General features: G+C 40.5%; 1 protein-coding gene across 2 annotated transcripts in view; it reads left to right on the forward strand.

The window, feature by feature from the left end:
- Positions 1-663: 663 nt before the first annotated feature.
- Positions 664-12,771, forward strand: part of LOC122563411 (lysosomal-associated transmembrane protein 4A-like) — a 36,019-nt gene continuing 23,911 nt past the window's right edge. For both annotated transcript variants that reach the window (XM_043717150.1, XM_043717151.1), the window contains exon 1: positions 664-936. In XM_043717150.1, the coding sequence (XP_043573085.1) occupies positions 841-936 (96 nt within the window). In that variant the 5' untranslated portion in view covers positions 664-840. The remainder of the gene's footprint in view (positions 937-12,771) is intronic.

A 12,771-nucleotide genomic window follows, 5' to 3' on the forward strand; every position in this document is an offset into this window, starting at 1 on the left:
GTGACAAAATGCTTATTTCTGACCTCACAAGGCCATTTGACCTCATCCCATCCTTTGCTTACCATTATCTACTCCCTCCATCTGTGCTGCCCCTCACAGCATCTTATCACTAAGCCCTTTTAATTGGGGTTCGTTCCTGTGTTTCTGTAAAAGTGGGAAACAGATGTTTATACCCACTATTTATACAGGCATATCTAACTTAACAGCCTCTCTTCACAGCATTTTATCTGGTGCCTGTATTTCTACCATTGTCTTGCAGTCCTGTTTCTTTCTTGCATACAATTTTAGCTAATACAAAAACAATTATATATTTCCTCCACATCGTTTCCATTCTTGTTGACTCAGCTCTTGGCTAAAACAATTACACACTGGCGTGAGTTCATTTATTTTTATATAATCAATTATAATTGCAGATTTGCAGAAGTAACATTAATTTACCTATATCCCACAAGACTCCCTGACAGATAATGCTGTGTAAATAGTAGAGTGCAAATTGGCCAGTACATCACTGCGTTAAATTCCTGGTCTTATTAGAATTAAGAGACATTCTAAAATGGAGAGAGAAGTTATCTGTACCCCCAATGCAAGTAGTTCTGAAACTTTTTGTTTTCAAATGCGCAAGTTGTTGTTGTCATGTGATGTGGGAAATAGAAGCAGGAAGTGGCGAAGTTGTAAATTCTATCCTGGGCCGTTTAACGGCTCCCTCAGGAGAGAGGGGAAGAGTGCGGAGATATTAAAATCAAACAGCCCGCACTCTCATCACCTTTTCCCACTGTACACCCCTTCCTATGTTCTTCCTTTTAAAAAAAAACATTCATGTTATAAGACAATTGGAAAAATATGGTAAAATTTGTATCCAACATGTACCACGGAAGCCACAGATGTCTCTTTTGTCATGTCCGAACTGGAAGCATCATCCTTACCGCTTCTTACACGGTGAGTGAGATAAAATAAATCCAATAATAAGTTTACTGAAAAAGAGAGATTACCTCCTCTTCCTGTTGGGGCACGTGGCGGAGGTGATGAAGATCAAATGGCGTTTGGGATGCCGCGAGGAGAGTATATTTTGTGTGTTCGCCGGATTTTTTTTTACCAAATAATAATTTTTAATAAAAGGAGACGTAAGCTATGATATGGACGTTTTGGGGATTGAAGGGGGATTTTCTTAACCGCCTTGTTTTACAGTTTCTTCCCTCCTCGCTCCATTTTCGTCCCAACCGTCCGTGAGCGCGACCAGGCAGCGCGAGGCGCAGCCGTTACCAACGAATGTCCCATTTGAAATTTGAACCAATTTTCGTTTTAACCTTGCAAAGAAAACAACACTCACGATCGTTTTTGTACACTGAGAAAAATAATTGGATTTCAGTAACTTGCACTTTGAAACATGCAGTTAACACACCTCCGTGTTACCCAACAGGACTTGATCCCATCTCTACCAGATGTGCAAATATTGGGCAGGATACCCAGAATTTGGAGTTGGGAATCATTCTGGCTCTCTGTCCAAACAGTTCAATTCCCCTGCTCTCTCTGTGTAGACATACAAGCTTATTTGAATCAAATGCTGGTCCACCACTGACACTCAACAGCAGTGTATGCCATCTACAACATGTACTTGCAGAAATTCACCAAAGATCCACAGACAGCACCCTCCAAATGCCCCACCACTTCCATTTAGTGTGACAAGGAAAGCCAATACATGGAAACACCACTTACATGCAAGACCCCCTCCTAGCCACTCATCATTCTGACTTGGAAATATACGATCGTTCTTTTTCAGTTGCTGGCTCAAAACCGAGGAACTCCTTCCCAGAGGGTGTTGTGGAGGCTGCCTACAACACATGGACTGCAGCAATTCAAGAAGGCAGAGCAGCACCACCTTCTCAAGGGCAACTAGAGACAGGCATTTAAATGTTGCCCAGTTACTGAAATAAGACAGGGCACTTCACTCGTGGGACATGGGCATCACGGACAGGGCCAGCATTTATTGCCTGACCCTAGCTGTCCTTGACAAGGTGGTGGTGATCTGCCATTTTGAACTGCTACAGTCCGTGTATTGTAGGTAGCCTTTGGAACTAGTCATCATCATACTATTAATTTAAAGATTAGTCACTCATAAAAGTTAAAGTTCTTAACTGGAGGAAGGCAAATTTTAAGGTATGAACCAAAAGTTGATTGGAGTGGCCTGTTTGCAGGTAAACAGATGACTGACAAGTGGGAGGCCTTCAAAAGTGTAATAATGAGAGTTCAAAGGCATTATGTTCCTTTTAGATTGAAAGGCAAGGTTAGTAGGATTAGGGATCAAAGGATGAATAAAGATATTGAGTTTCTAGTCAAGAATAAAATAGTCATACATTAGATATAGGCAACTGAAATCAACTGAATCTCTTGAAGACTATAAAGAGCATAGGGGCATTCTTAAGAAGGAAATCAGGAAGTTGAAGAGGTGATATGAGAATCCTTGGCAGATAAGGTTAAAGATAATCTAAAAATATTCTGTAAGTACATTAAGAACAAAAGAGCAACCAGAATGAGAGTAGAATCCCTTAAAGAACAATGTGGTCATCTTTTTGTTGAACCTTAAGAGATGGGAGAGATATTAAATGAATATTTTGTGTCAGTTTTTATGTTCAGAAGAAATGGAGGCTAGAGAACTCGGAAATAAATATTGATGTTTTGAAAACAGTTCACATTACAGAAGAGGAAGTACTGGAGGCCTTAGAAAACATAAAGGTAGGTAAATCTCCATGACCTGATCGTGTATCCCACATTGTGGGAAGCTAGGGAGGAAATTGCAGGGCCCCAAGTAGAAATACTTGTATCGTCAATAAATACGGGTGAAGTACTGGAGAACGGGAGGGTAGCTAATGGTGTGCTATTGTTTAAGAAAGAGGAGGAGCCTGAAAACTATAGACCTGTGAGTCTGACATTCGTAGTGGGTAAATTGTTGGAGGTGATTCTGGAAGATAGAATTTATGTGCATTTGAAGAGGCAAGAATTGATTAGGGATCGTCAGCACGGTTTTGTGCGGGGAAAATTGTGTCTTACAAACTTGATTGGGTTTTTTAATGAAGTAACTAAAAAGATTGAGGGTTGAGCAGTTGACATTATTTACTTGGTCTTTACTAAAGCCTGTGACAAGGTTCTGCATGGTAGACTAATTAGTATAGTGAATTGGCTTTATTTGGAGGCAGAGGGTAGTGGTGGAGGGTTGTGTTTTGTCCCAGGAAGAGGGTTGTTTCATTTTCCCATTGTTCCGATTTTGGACTCCGTGAAAGAGCCAAGGGAGCCCTCCTGAAGAAGGGCTCATGCCCGAAACGTCGATTCTGCTGCTCCTTGGATGCTGACTGACCTGCTGCCCTTTTCCAGCAACACATTTTCAGAGCTTTTAGCCCTGCACTGTCCCTGTCCCACTTGCAGTTGATGGCGATCGGTGTGAGGGGAGTTTTATTTTTAGTTGAAATGAGCAGGGAAACTTCCTCTGGATTTTAAACCATTGTTGTCCCTGTCCCAGGAGTGTAAAGTGGGGATGAAGCAGAGGAGGTATATTTATGTAGTTTTTTTTTGTTTTCTCTGTGCTTGAGTTTATTTTTAGTTTGGCCCCCTGTAGTCCCTGTCCAAAAGAGGTTGGTGGGGACAGAGTCAAGGCAGAGCCTTTTTTTCTCTCTTGTTTATTTGGTTTTTGTTTTCCCCAGAGTAATAGGGTCTTAATAGGGTTTTAATAAGTTTAACAAAGGCAAGATTGCTTTATTTTCTGTTTCACAAAAGCTGTGTGGACTTGCTCTCTGTCCCTGTTCCGGGAGTGTTTGATGGGAGTAGTGTCTGGGGCGGTTTTGTTTTTTTTTTACTCTTTACACCTTTTGTTTTAAAAAGTGGAGATTTGTTTTTCGTACTGGAGGCCTATGAGCAACAGTGTTCTACATGGATCAGTACTGGGTCCACTTTTGTTGGTAATTTATATAAATGATTTGGATGAAAATATAAAAAGCGTGCTTAGTACGTTTGCAAATAGAGTCATAGAGATGTACAGCATGGAAACAGACCCTTCGGTCCAACCTGTCCACGCCGATCAGATATCCCAACCCAATCTAGTCCCACCTGCCAGCACCCGGCCCATATCCCTTCACATCCTTCCTATTCATATACTCATCCAAACGCCTCTTAAATGTTGCAATTGTACCAGCCTCCACCACATCCTCTGGCAACTCATTCCATACACGTACCACCCTCTGCATGAAAACGTTGCCCCTTAGGTCTCTTTTATGTCTTTCCCCTCTCACCCTAAACCTATGCCGTCTCGTTTTGGACTCCCTGATCCCAGGGAAAAGACTTTGTCTATTTATCCTATCCATGCCCGTCATAATTTTGTAAACTTCTATAAGGTCACCTCTCAGCCTCCGACGCTCCAGGGAAAGAAATGGTGGTATAGTGGACAGTGAAGAAGGTTACCTAAGATTGCCAAGAGATCTTGATCAATTGGGTCACTGGGCTGAGGAGTGGCAAATGGAGTTAGATTTGGACAAATGTGAGGTATTGTGTTTTGGTAATACAAACAAGGACAGGATTTACATAATTAATGATAGGTCCCTGGGTAGTGTTGTAGAACAGAGAGACCTAGGGCTTCAGATACATAATTCTTTGAAATTTGTGTCACAGTTACACAGGGTGGCTAAGAAGGTGTTTAGTATGCTTGCCTTCATTGCTCAGACCTTTGAGTGTAGAGTTGGGACTCATGTTGAGGTTGTATAGGATGTTGGAGATGCCTCTTCTGGAGTACTGTGTGCAGTTCTTGTTGCCCTGCTATAGGAAAGATATTATTGAATTGGAGAGGGTTCAGAAAAGATTTACCAGGATGTTTCTGGAACTGGAGGGTTTGAGATATAAAGATAGGCTGGAACTTCTTTCACTGGAGTGTAGGAGTTTGAGGGGTGATCATAAAGAGGTTTATAAAATCATGAGGGGCATAGATAAGTTGAATAACAAGGGCCTTTTCCCAGGGCAGGGAAGATCAAAACTAGGGAGCATATTTTTGAGAGGAGAAAGATTTTTAAAATATGAGAAGCAACTTTTTTTACACAGAGTGGTTTGTGTGTGGAATGAAATGCCAGAGAAAGTGTTGGATGCAGGTACAATTACAACATTTAAAAGACATTTGGAATAGTTCATGAATAGGAAATGTTTGGAGTGATATGAGCCAAGCACAGGTAGGCAGGACTAGTTTAGTTTGGGAACATGGTCGGCGTGGACTATTTGTACTGAAGGATTTGATTCCATGCTGTATGACTCTGAGTGAGGGAAATAGATTTCCTTGTGAAATCCATCTCATTATCTCTACTTCACCCCTTTCAAAGGGCGTAGAATTTAAGTCATTACCAGTTGCTGCACAAAAATAAGATGCATGACATCTTCTTCCTGCTGCTTTCTTTGCCCAAATTCTTCTTACTGTGACCTTGTGACATATCTTACTGGGAACAGACTTTCTGTGTCTACCTGGCAAGCCTGTCACAATCTTGTACACCTCCGTCAAATCTTCCATCAACCTGTTTGTTCAAAGTACTTTGGTTTTAAGAAGTATTTTAAAGAAGGACAGAAAGGGGTTTAGAGTGGGGATTCCAGACCTTGGGGTTCAGGCAACTGAAGATATGACTATTTCCAGTCTTGCTCCCAAGAAAGATTGTGTGATTTCTGCCAGCTAAATTATATGGATATTGAGTGGAGTATAATTCTATAAAACTAAAGCCAAGGCACTTCATGGAGTGTTTCAAACAAAATTCTGTCTTCAAGCAATGTAAGGAGATATTATGGCAGATTGCCAAAAGTTTATTTAGAATTTGTTTTTAGTTAGCATCTAAAATAAAGAATGAGAGGTTTCAAAAAACGGGTTTAGACAGAAAATTCTAGAGTTTTGAGAAGATTTGTAGCTCAAGTTGAGGTTCTGGATGTAGGTTTACTCACTGAGCTGGAAGGTTCTTTATCAGACGTTTCGCCACTATACTTGGTAACATCATCAGTGCGCCTCCAGTGAAGCACTGGTGTTAGTCACCCACTTTCTATTTATGTGTTTAGGTTTCCTTGGATTGGAGGTGTAATTTCCTGTGGTGATGTAATTTTCTGTTCTTTTTCTCAAAGGGTGGTAAATGGGGTCCAAGTTGATGTGTTTGTTGATAGAATTCCGGTTGGAAAGCCATGCTTCCAGGAATTCTCATATGTGTCTCTGTTTGGCTTGACCTAGGATAGATGTGTTGTCCCAGTCGAAGTGGTAGCCTTCTTCATCTGTATTTAAGGATACAAGTGAGAGTGGGTCATGTTTTTATATGCTAGTTGATGATCAACAGGAAATGACATCACCAACCCAAGGAAACCTAAATACATAAGTAGAAAGCATGTCACTAACATCAGTGCTTCACCAGAGGCTCACTGATGATGTTACTGAGTATGATGACGAAATGTCTGAAAACAAACCTTCCAGCTCAGCGAGCAAGCCTACATCCAGAAAATTCCAGAGCTTATTGTCCAAGCAACTGAAGGCTTAGCCACCAGTAGTGGACCTGTGAAAATCAGGGATGGATAAGATGACAGAATTGGAGAAATACAAATATCTCTTGAGCTCTCAAAGATTGCAGAGGTAGAGAGGGGTCAGGCCATGCAGGTGTTTGATAACCAGGATGGCAATTTTAAAAAATGAGGCACTGCTTAACTAGAAGCAATCTTGGTCAGCAAGAGCAGGGGTGATGTAAGGCCCACAAACAATAGTGGGTGACTTCAAATTTACTTGCATAGAATGTAGTAGAACAGCCAAGAATATATTCAAGAAATTAAGTTCAAACAAATTGGCATGGGTAAATGTTTCAGCAGTGCATCAGATGAGACAGGGAATTCGATAATGTTCTAGAAGTTGAAATGAGCAGTCTTGAAATTTCTGATATGTGATGCACTTTAATATTTAATTTTGAAAAAAAATGTACTGTATTTTCCAACAAAAAAATATTGTTTGCGTAATTTGCCTTGCTTTGAGAAAATGTGCTTTTTAATGGTTTCTGACGAAGGATCACTGGACTTGAAACATTAACTTTCTACAGATGCTGATGGACCTGCTGAGTTTCTCTAACACTTTCTGTCAATGTATTAAACACGTTTTATCAGAAATTCTGTTGTAGAAATAAGAAGTCAGTTGTTGAAGCTTAATACATGTGAGAGAAAAAATGTAACTTGTGATACTTAGATTTAGAACAATGTTATTGAATTGCTCATCTGAAGTTTGTCAGTCAATAATGGGAACAGAATATGTGATGGAACCTGGGAAATAGCTGTGACATTTGGAGGTAAACTAGTTAAATTATTGAAAGAAAATCACATGGATGCACTGTGGAATGCTTGTGTACTGGAGGCAATTTCCAAGTTTTGATGGAAGTCTTTTTGACCTTAAAGACTTGTAATTTGGGTGCTCAAATTCTTATTGTGTTGTCTGACTGGCCTATATATGCCATTGACTATAAAGGAAGCCAGTACTTTTAAGTTGGCCTGGAAATTAACACACAGGTATCTTGACTGAATGTGATAACTAGGTTTGTAGCATTTGTGCAAGATATGCACGCACCCCTGTGTTTAACTAAGTGAAGATAAGGAAAGAGATTGAGAAACACAGAAGATCATCAATTCAGTTTTGAAGAAGTCATTTTGCATCTTGAAACACTAACTCTGTCTCTCTTTCTACAAAAGTTGCCAAACATATTGATTTTTGTCGAGCACTTTGCTACTATTTTAGATCCACAACATTTGCATACTCTGCTTTTATTTCAATTCAGTTACATTCAATTCCATTTTATTGTCTATATGGAAATTTATTTTGGCACATTTTTTAAAATTACATGGACCGTAACAATAAGAAAGGAATTGGATGATTTAATTGGCCCCAGTTACAATTTTAACTTCAAGTAGAGATGGGGAAGTTTTGTGGTACTGTGGGTAATATCTCTACCTTTGAACAAGTAGTTCCAAGTTCATGTCCTACTCCAGGACTTAATGGCCAAGGCAAGTGCATTCATATCGTGGCCAAACAGGATGAGCAAATCTTTTCAACGTATGTCAATCCTATTTGGTAAGAATGGAAGTGATTACTAATCAGCCATGTCATAGAGTGATGGAAAGAAAATTGAAGCTTTATCATCACTTTTCGTTGTTCGATGTTGCAGCGTGCATGTAAAAATTACATGTCACCAAAGCAACTTTGGGCTCTTTTGTGGGGTGTTGATTGCTTAGTTGGCAGGACCGTCGCTTTGGATCAGATTGGTGGCAACAACATGGGATTTGATCTCCAATTCTGGTGTGGTTCCTGCTGACTGGACGATAGAAAACAATAACCCCACTCCTTAAAAAAGGTGGGAAGAAAGAGATTGAGGGGATGTGATAACTGAAAACTTAGAAGAAAAGAATGGTAAAATTGAGCAAGTCAGTATAAATTTAGGAAAGGGAAATCATGTTTGACAAACTTGCTGGAGTTGTTTGAGGATGTTACTAGTAGCATAAACAAAAGAACCAAGTGAGTGTGGTGTATTTGGATTTCCAGAAGGCTTTTGATAGGGTTCCACATTAGTAAATAAAACTAGAGTGCATGGGATTGTGAGGGGTGAGAATATGGATTGAGAATTCATTCATGCATTCAAATCACAAGCAGAAGTTAGCTATTTGGCTCTTCAAGCCTGCTCTGTTATTCAGCCAGATCATAGCTGATCTGTTTGTGATCCAAATTCCACATTCCCATTTGTCTCTGATGACCTTTTAATTCCCTTGCTAGCAAGAATGTTCCTCTGCTTTAAATATTTGACCAAGCCTCCACTGCCTTCAGAGGCGAGTTCAAAAATTTCACCACACCTGAGAGAAAAAAATCACCGTGTCATTGTCCTAAAAGGGCAATCCTAATTTTAAGTGTCCCCTAGTTTTGAACGCCCACAAAAGTAAGTAAGCTTTCCTTGTCCATCTTGTCAAGACAATTCAGGATATTTTAAACTTGATCATCCCTAGTTGCCCTTAAGGAGGTGATTATAAATTTCTTGAACCACTGCAATCTATTTGGTATAGGTATATGCTCAATGCCATTAGAGAGGGAGTTCCAGAATTTTAATCCAGTGATACTGAAGGAACAATGAAATATTTCTGAGTCAGAATGTTGGGTGACTTGAAGGGGAACTGGAAGTTGGTGGTGTTCCAATCTCTCCACTGTCTTTCTGGATGTATTCATCATGGGTTTGAAAGGTGCTGTCTAAGGAGTCTTGGTTAAATTCTGCAACTTGTAGATGTTATATTCTCTTGCTGTGTGACAGTGGTGGTGGGAGAAAATGTTTGTGGATTTTATGCCTGTCAATCAGGCTGCTTTGTCCTGAATGGTGGCTTCTTGAATGCTGTTGGAGCTGCACTCATTAAGGCTATGAGGCAATTCCATCACTCTCCTGCTTGTGCCTTGTAAATAGTTTAGCCTTGTTAAATATACATTAGGGGGGGGTCAGGGGATGAGTTACTCACCAGAGACTTCCTAACTTCTGACCTGCTCTTGTAGTCACAGTATGTATATGGATAGTTCAGTTTATGGATAGTGGTAACCCACCAGGATGTTGGTAGTCAGGAATTTAGTGATGGTGATATTATTAAATGTCAGAGGACCAGCACTTACTTTTTCCTTTTTTTCCCTTTTAGATACCTTTAGAAATTTTTGGGGTATTTTTACATTTCTAGCTCGCTTATGAAGAAGAGTCATATCAGATTCAAAATGTTAGCTCTGGTTCTGTCTTCATGACTGCTGCCAGACCTGCTGAGTCTTTCCACTACTTTCTTTTTATTTCAGATTTGCAGTAATTTGAGATCTCATTATGTTTTGTACAGTGTATCATTATTCAATTTTTTATACTTTGTGCCAGTTGAGATGAATGGAATTCTAATCGCCTTAATCACTGTCAAGGACACTTCATGTGTAAATAAAGAGTGACTTGTTGACAGACTACTGGCCTTTGGAGTTGCTTCACAGTGGTTTTGTTATACTTTGTCATGACTAAAAGCTTTTCTCAAAGAAAGTGATTATTTTGTAGGTCCATTAATTAATTCTATAGTTATTGTGATTGTCCTGTTTGAATATGTTATGACATTCCTCTAGCGCAGGTTGTCCTTAAACAGGACCTTCTGGGACTAGAGGTAGAACATTGGCACAAAATACTAGATCTTATTTTGTATTCAGATGGTAATTTTTCCCTACCTAAAAGTGAATTGATGCAATTTCTGGATATAATCTAATCATCTTTATGACTTCAGACTTAATTGATATTAATATCATTCTATACAGTGATAGAGCTACATACTCTGGAAATTGATTGTCACTGATTATTCATTGCATCATGGAGTAATCTTGAAGTGCACTGAGTTGTTTTTATTCATTCATGGAATGTGGGTATCTCTGGCTAGGCCAGCATTTCTTGCTCAGAAGGAGGTTTTAGAGTCAACCAAATTGCTGAGAGTCTGAAGTCACATGTAGGCCTGAGCAGGTAAGGATGACAGATTTGCTTCCCTAAAGGAATCAGATGAGTTTTTTTTTCTGACAATCAACAGCGGTTTCATGGTCATCGTTAGAACATTAAATCCAGATTCTGTATTGAACTTAAATTCCACCTTTCTACCATGGTGGAATTTAAACCCAAGTCCCCAGAAGGGCGGCACGGTGGCACAGTGGTTAGCACTGCTGCCTCACAGCGCCAGAGACCCGGGTTCAATTCCTGACTCAGGCGACTGACAGTGTGGAGTTTGCACATTCTCCCCGTGTCTGCGTGGGTTTCCTCCGGGTGCTCCGGTTTCCTCCCACAGTCCAAAGATGTGCAGGTCAGGTGAATTGGCCATGCTAAATTGCCCGTAGTGTTAGGTAAAGGGGTAAATGTAGTGGAATGGGTGGGTTACGCTTCGGCGGGTCGGTGTGGACTTGTTGGGCCGAAGGGCCTGTTTCCACACTGTAAGTAATCTAATCTAATCTAATCTAATATTCGCTGAGTTTCTGGATTAACAAGTCTAGGAATAAACCACTAGGCCATTTAGTTGCAACAATTAAAGGGAATGGCTAACAAATTTTGGGGCACTGCTTGCCCTATGTTCACCTTCAAGGGTGTTTCAGAGGGTGGGAGAGAGAAGTTGGGAGAGATGGTACAGAACCAGGAGATATAGGGTCACGGAAGATGTTCAGAAATCATGTCCTGAAGTGGCAATAATTAAAAGAAAAGCTTTCTTGATGCAGGTAGGATCACAACAGCTTCACATGCATGGCAGCGGTCTAACTTAGTATAGATGTTGGTGTTCTATACTTATGCAGCCCTGGTAGTGATGGCACTTTGTCTCAGGGCAAACCTGTCATGCTGTGCAGACCTTGAGCAGCTATTAAGCTCTTTATGTGCAAATGTGCAAGCTGTAACAATTATTCCAGGTTTAGTTAAAAAGACTTGTCTTATTTCTTCAAGTGAGCCCAATTGCAGCCCAAAGTGTCTGTCCGTTTCCTGCTTTTTAGCACGTGAGCTTGGGACATCAGATAGCACCTAAAATCTGCATACCTCACAACCAAATTTCCAGGCTTATGAGTCTAATTTTTTTTTGTCATTTATTATTGAGGGCAACCATGAAATATCATTTTTATTTTTGATGGGGTAACGGCGATGCTGAGGGAGGTGTAGTTATTCTGTATTTAGGTTGGCTTGCTTTAGAAGGAGGGCAAAATAGGTTGACTGGACAGATTCATAGGATCAGGAAATTTGTGTGATGAGGAGTCATTTGTTGATCAGGCCTTGAAGAATGAGATGTAATCTCGCTGAAATGAATATAAAATTCTTAGGGGAGCTGTGACAGATAAATGTAGGAAGGATGTTTTCTTCGATTAGGGAGCCTCGAACTACAGTTTTTAGCCTGAAAAGAAAGGGTCAGCCATTGTGGAGTAACACAAGATTTCATTTGAGATCGTAGAATCTTTGGTGTTTTCTGTCACAGAAGGCTAAAGGTGTTAGGTTGTTGAGTCAAGTCCAGTATTGGCAGATGTTTGGATATTAAGAGAATTGAAGAACATGGGGATATTGGAGGAAGTTGCAGCTGAGAGTGAATATCAGCCATAATCCTACTGAATGGCTCAAGATGCCAACTAGCTTTCCTTTTATTTCTTGTTCTTGTATTTAAAAGACATTTGATAAAGTACCATGTGATAGGCTTTATAGAACATAGAAGAATACAGCGCAGTACAGGCCCTTCGGCCCTCGATGTTGCGCCGATCCAAGCCCACCTAATCTACACTAGCCCACTATCCTCCATATGCCTATCTAATGCCCGCTTAAATGCCCATAATGAGGGAGAGTCCACCACTGCTACTGGCAGGGCATTCCATGAACTCACGACTCGCTGAGTAAAGAACCTACCCCGAACATCTGTCCTATACCTTCACCCCCCTTAATTTAAAGCTATGTCCCCTTGTAATAGCTGACTCCATACATGGAAAAAGGTTCTCACGGTCAACCCTATCTAAACCCCTAATCATCTTATACACCTCTATCAAGTCACCCCTAAACCTTCTTTCCTCCAATGAAAACAACCCCAAGTGCCTCAGCCTTTCCTCATACGACCTTTCTACCATACCAGGCAACATCCTGGTAAACCTCCTCTGCACCCGTTCCAGTGCCTCCACATCCTTCCTATAGTAGGGCGACCAAAACTGCACACAATACTCCAGATGTGGCCGCACCAAAGTCTTATACAACTGCAACATGA

This window comes from Chiloscyllium plagiosum, chromosome 27 (genome assembly GCF_004010195.1).
Source record: "Chiloscyllium plagiosum isolate BGI_BamShark_2017 chromosome 27, ASM401019v2, whole genome shotgun sequence".
NCBI classification, from domain to species: domain Eukaryota; kingdom Metazoa; phylum Chordata; class Chondrichthyes; order Orectolobiformes; family Hemiscylliidae; genus Chiloscyllium; species Chiloscyllium plagiosum.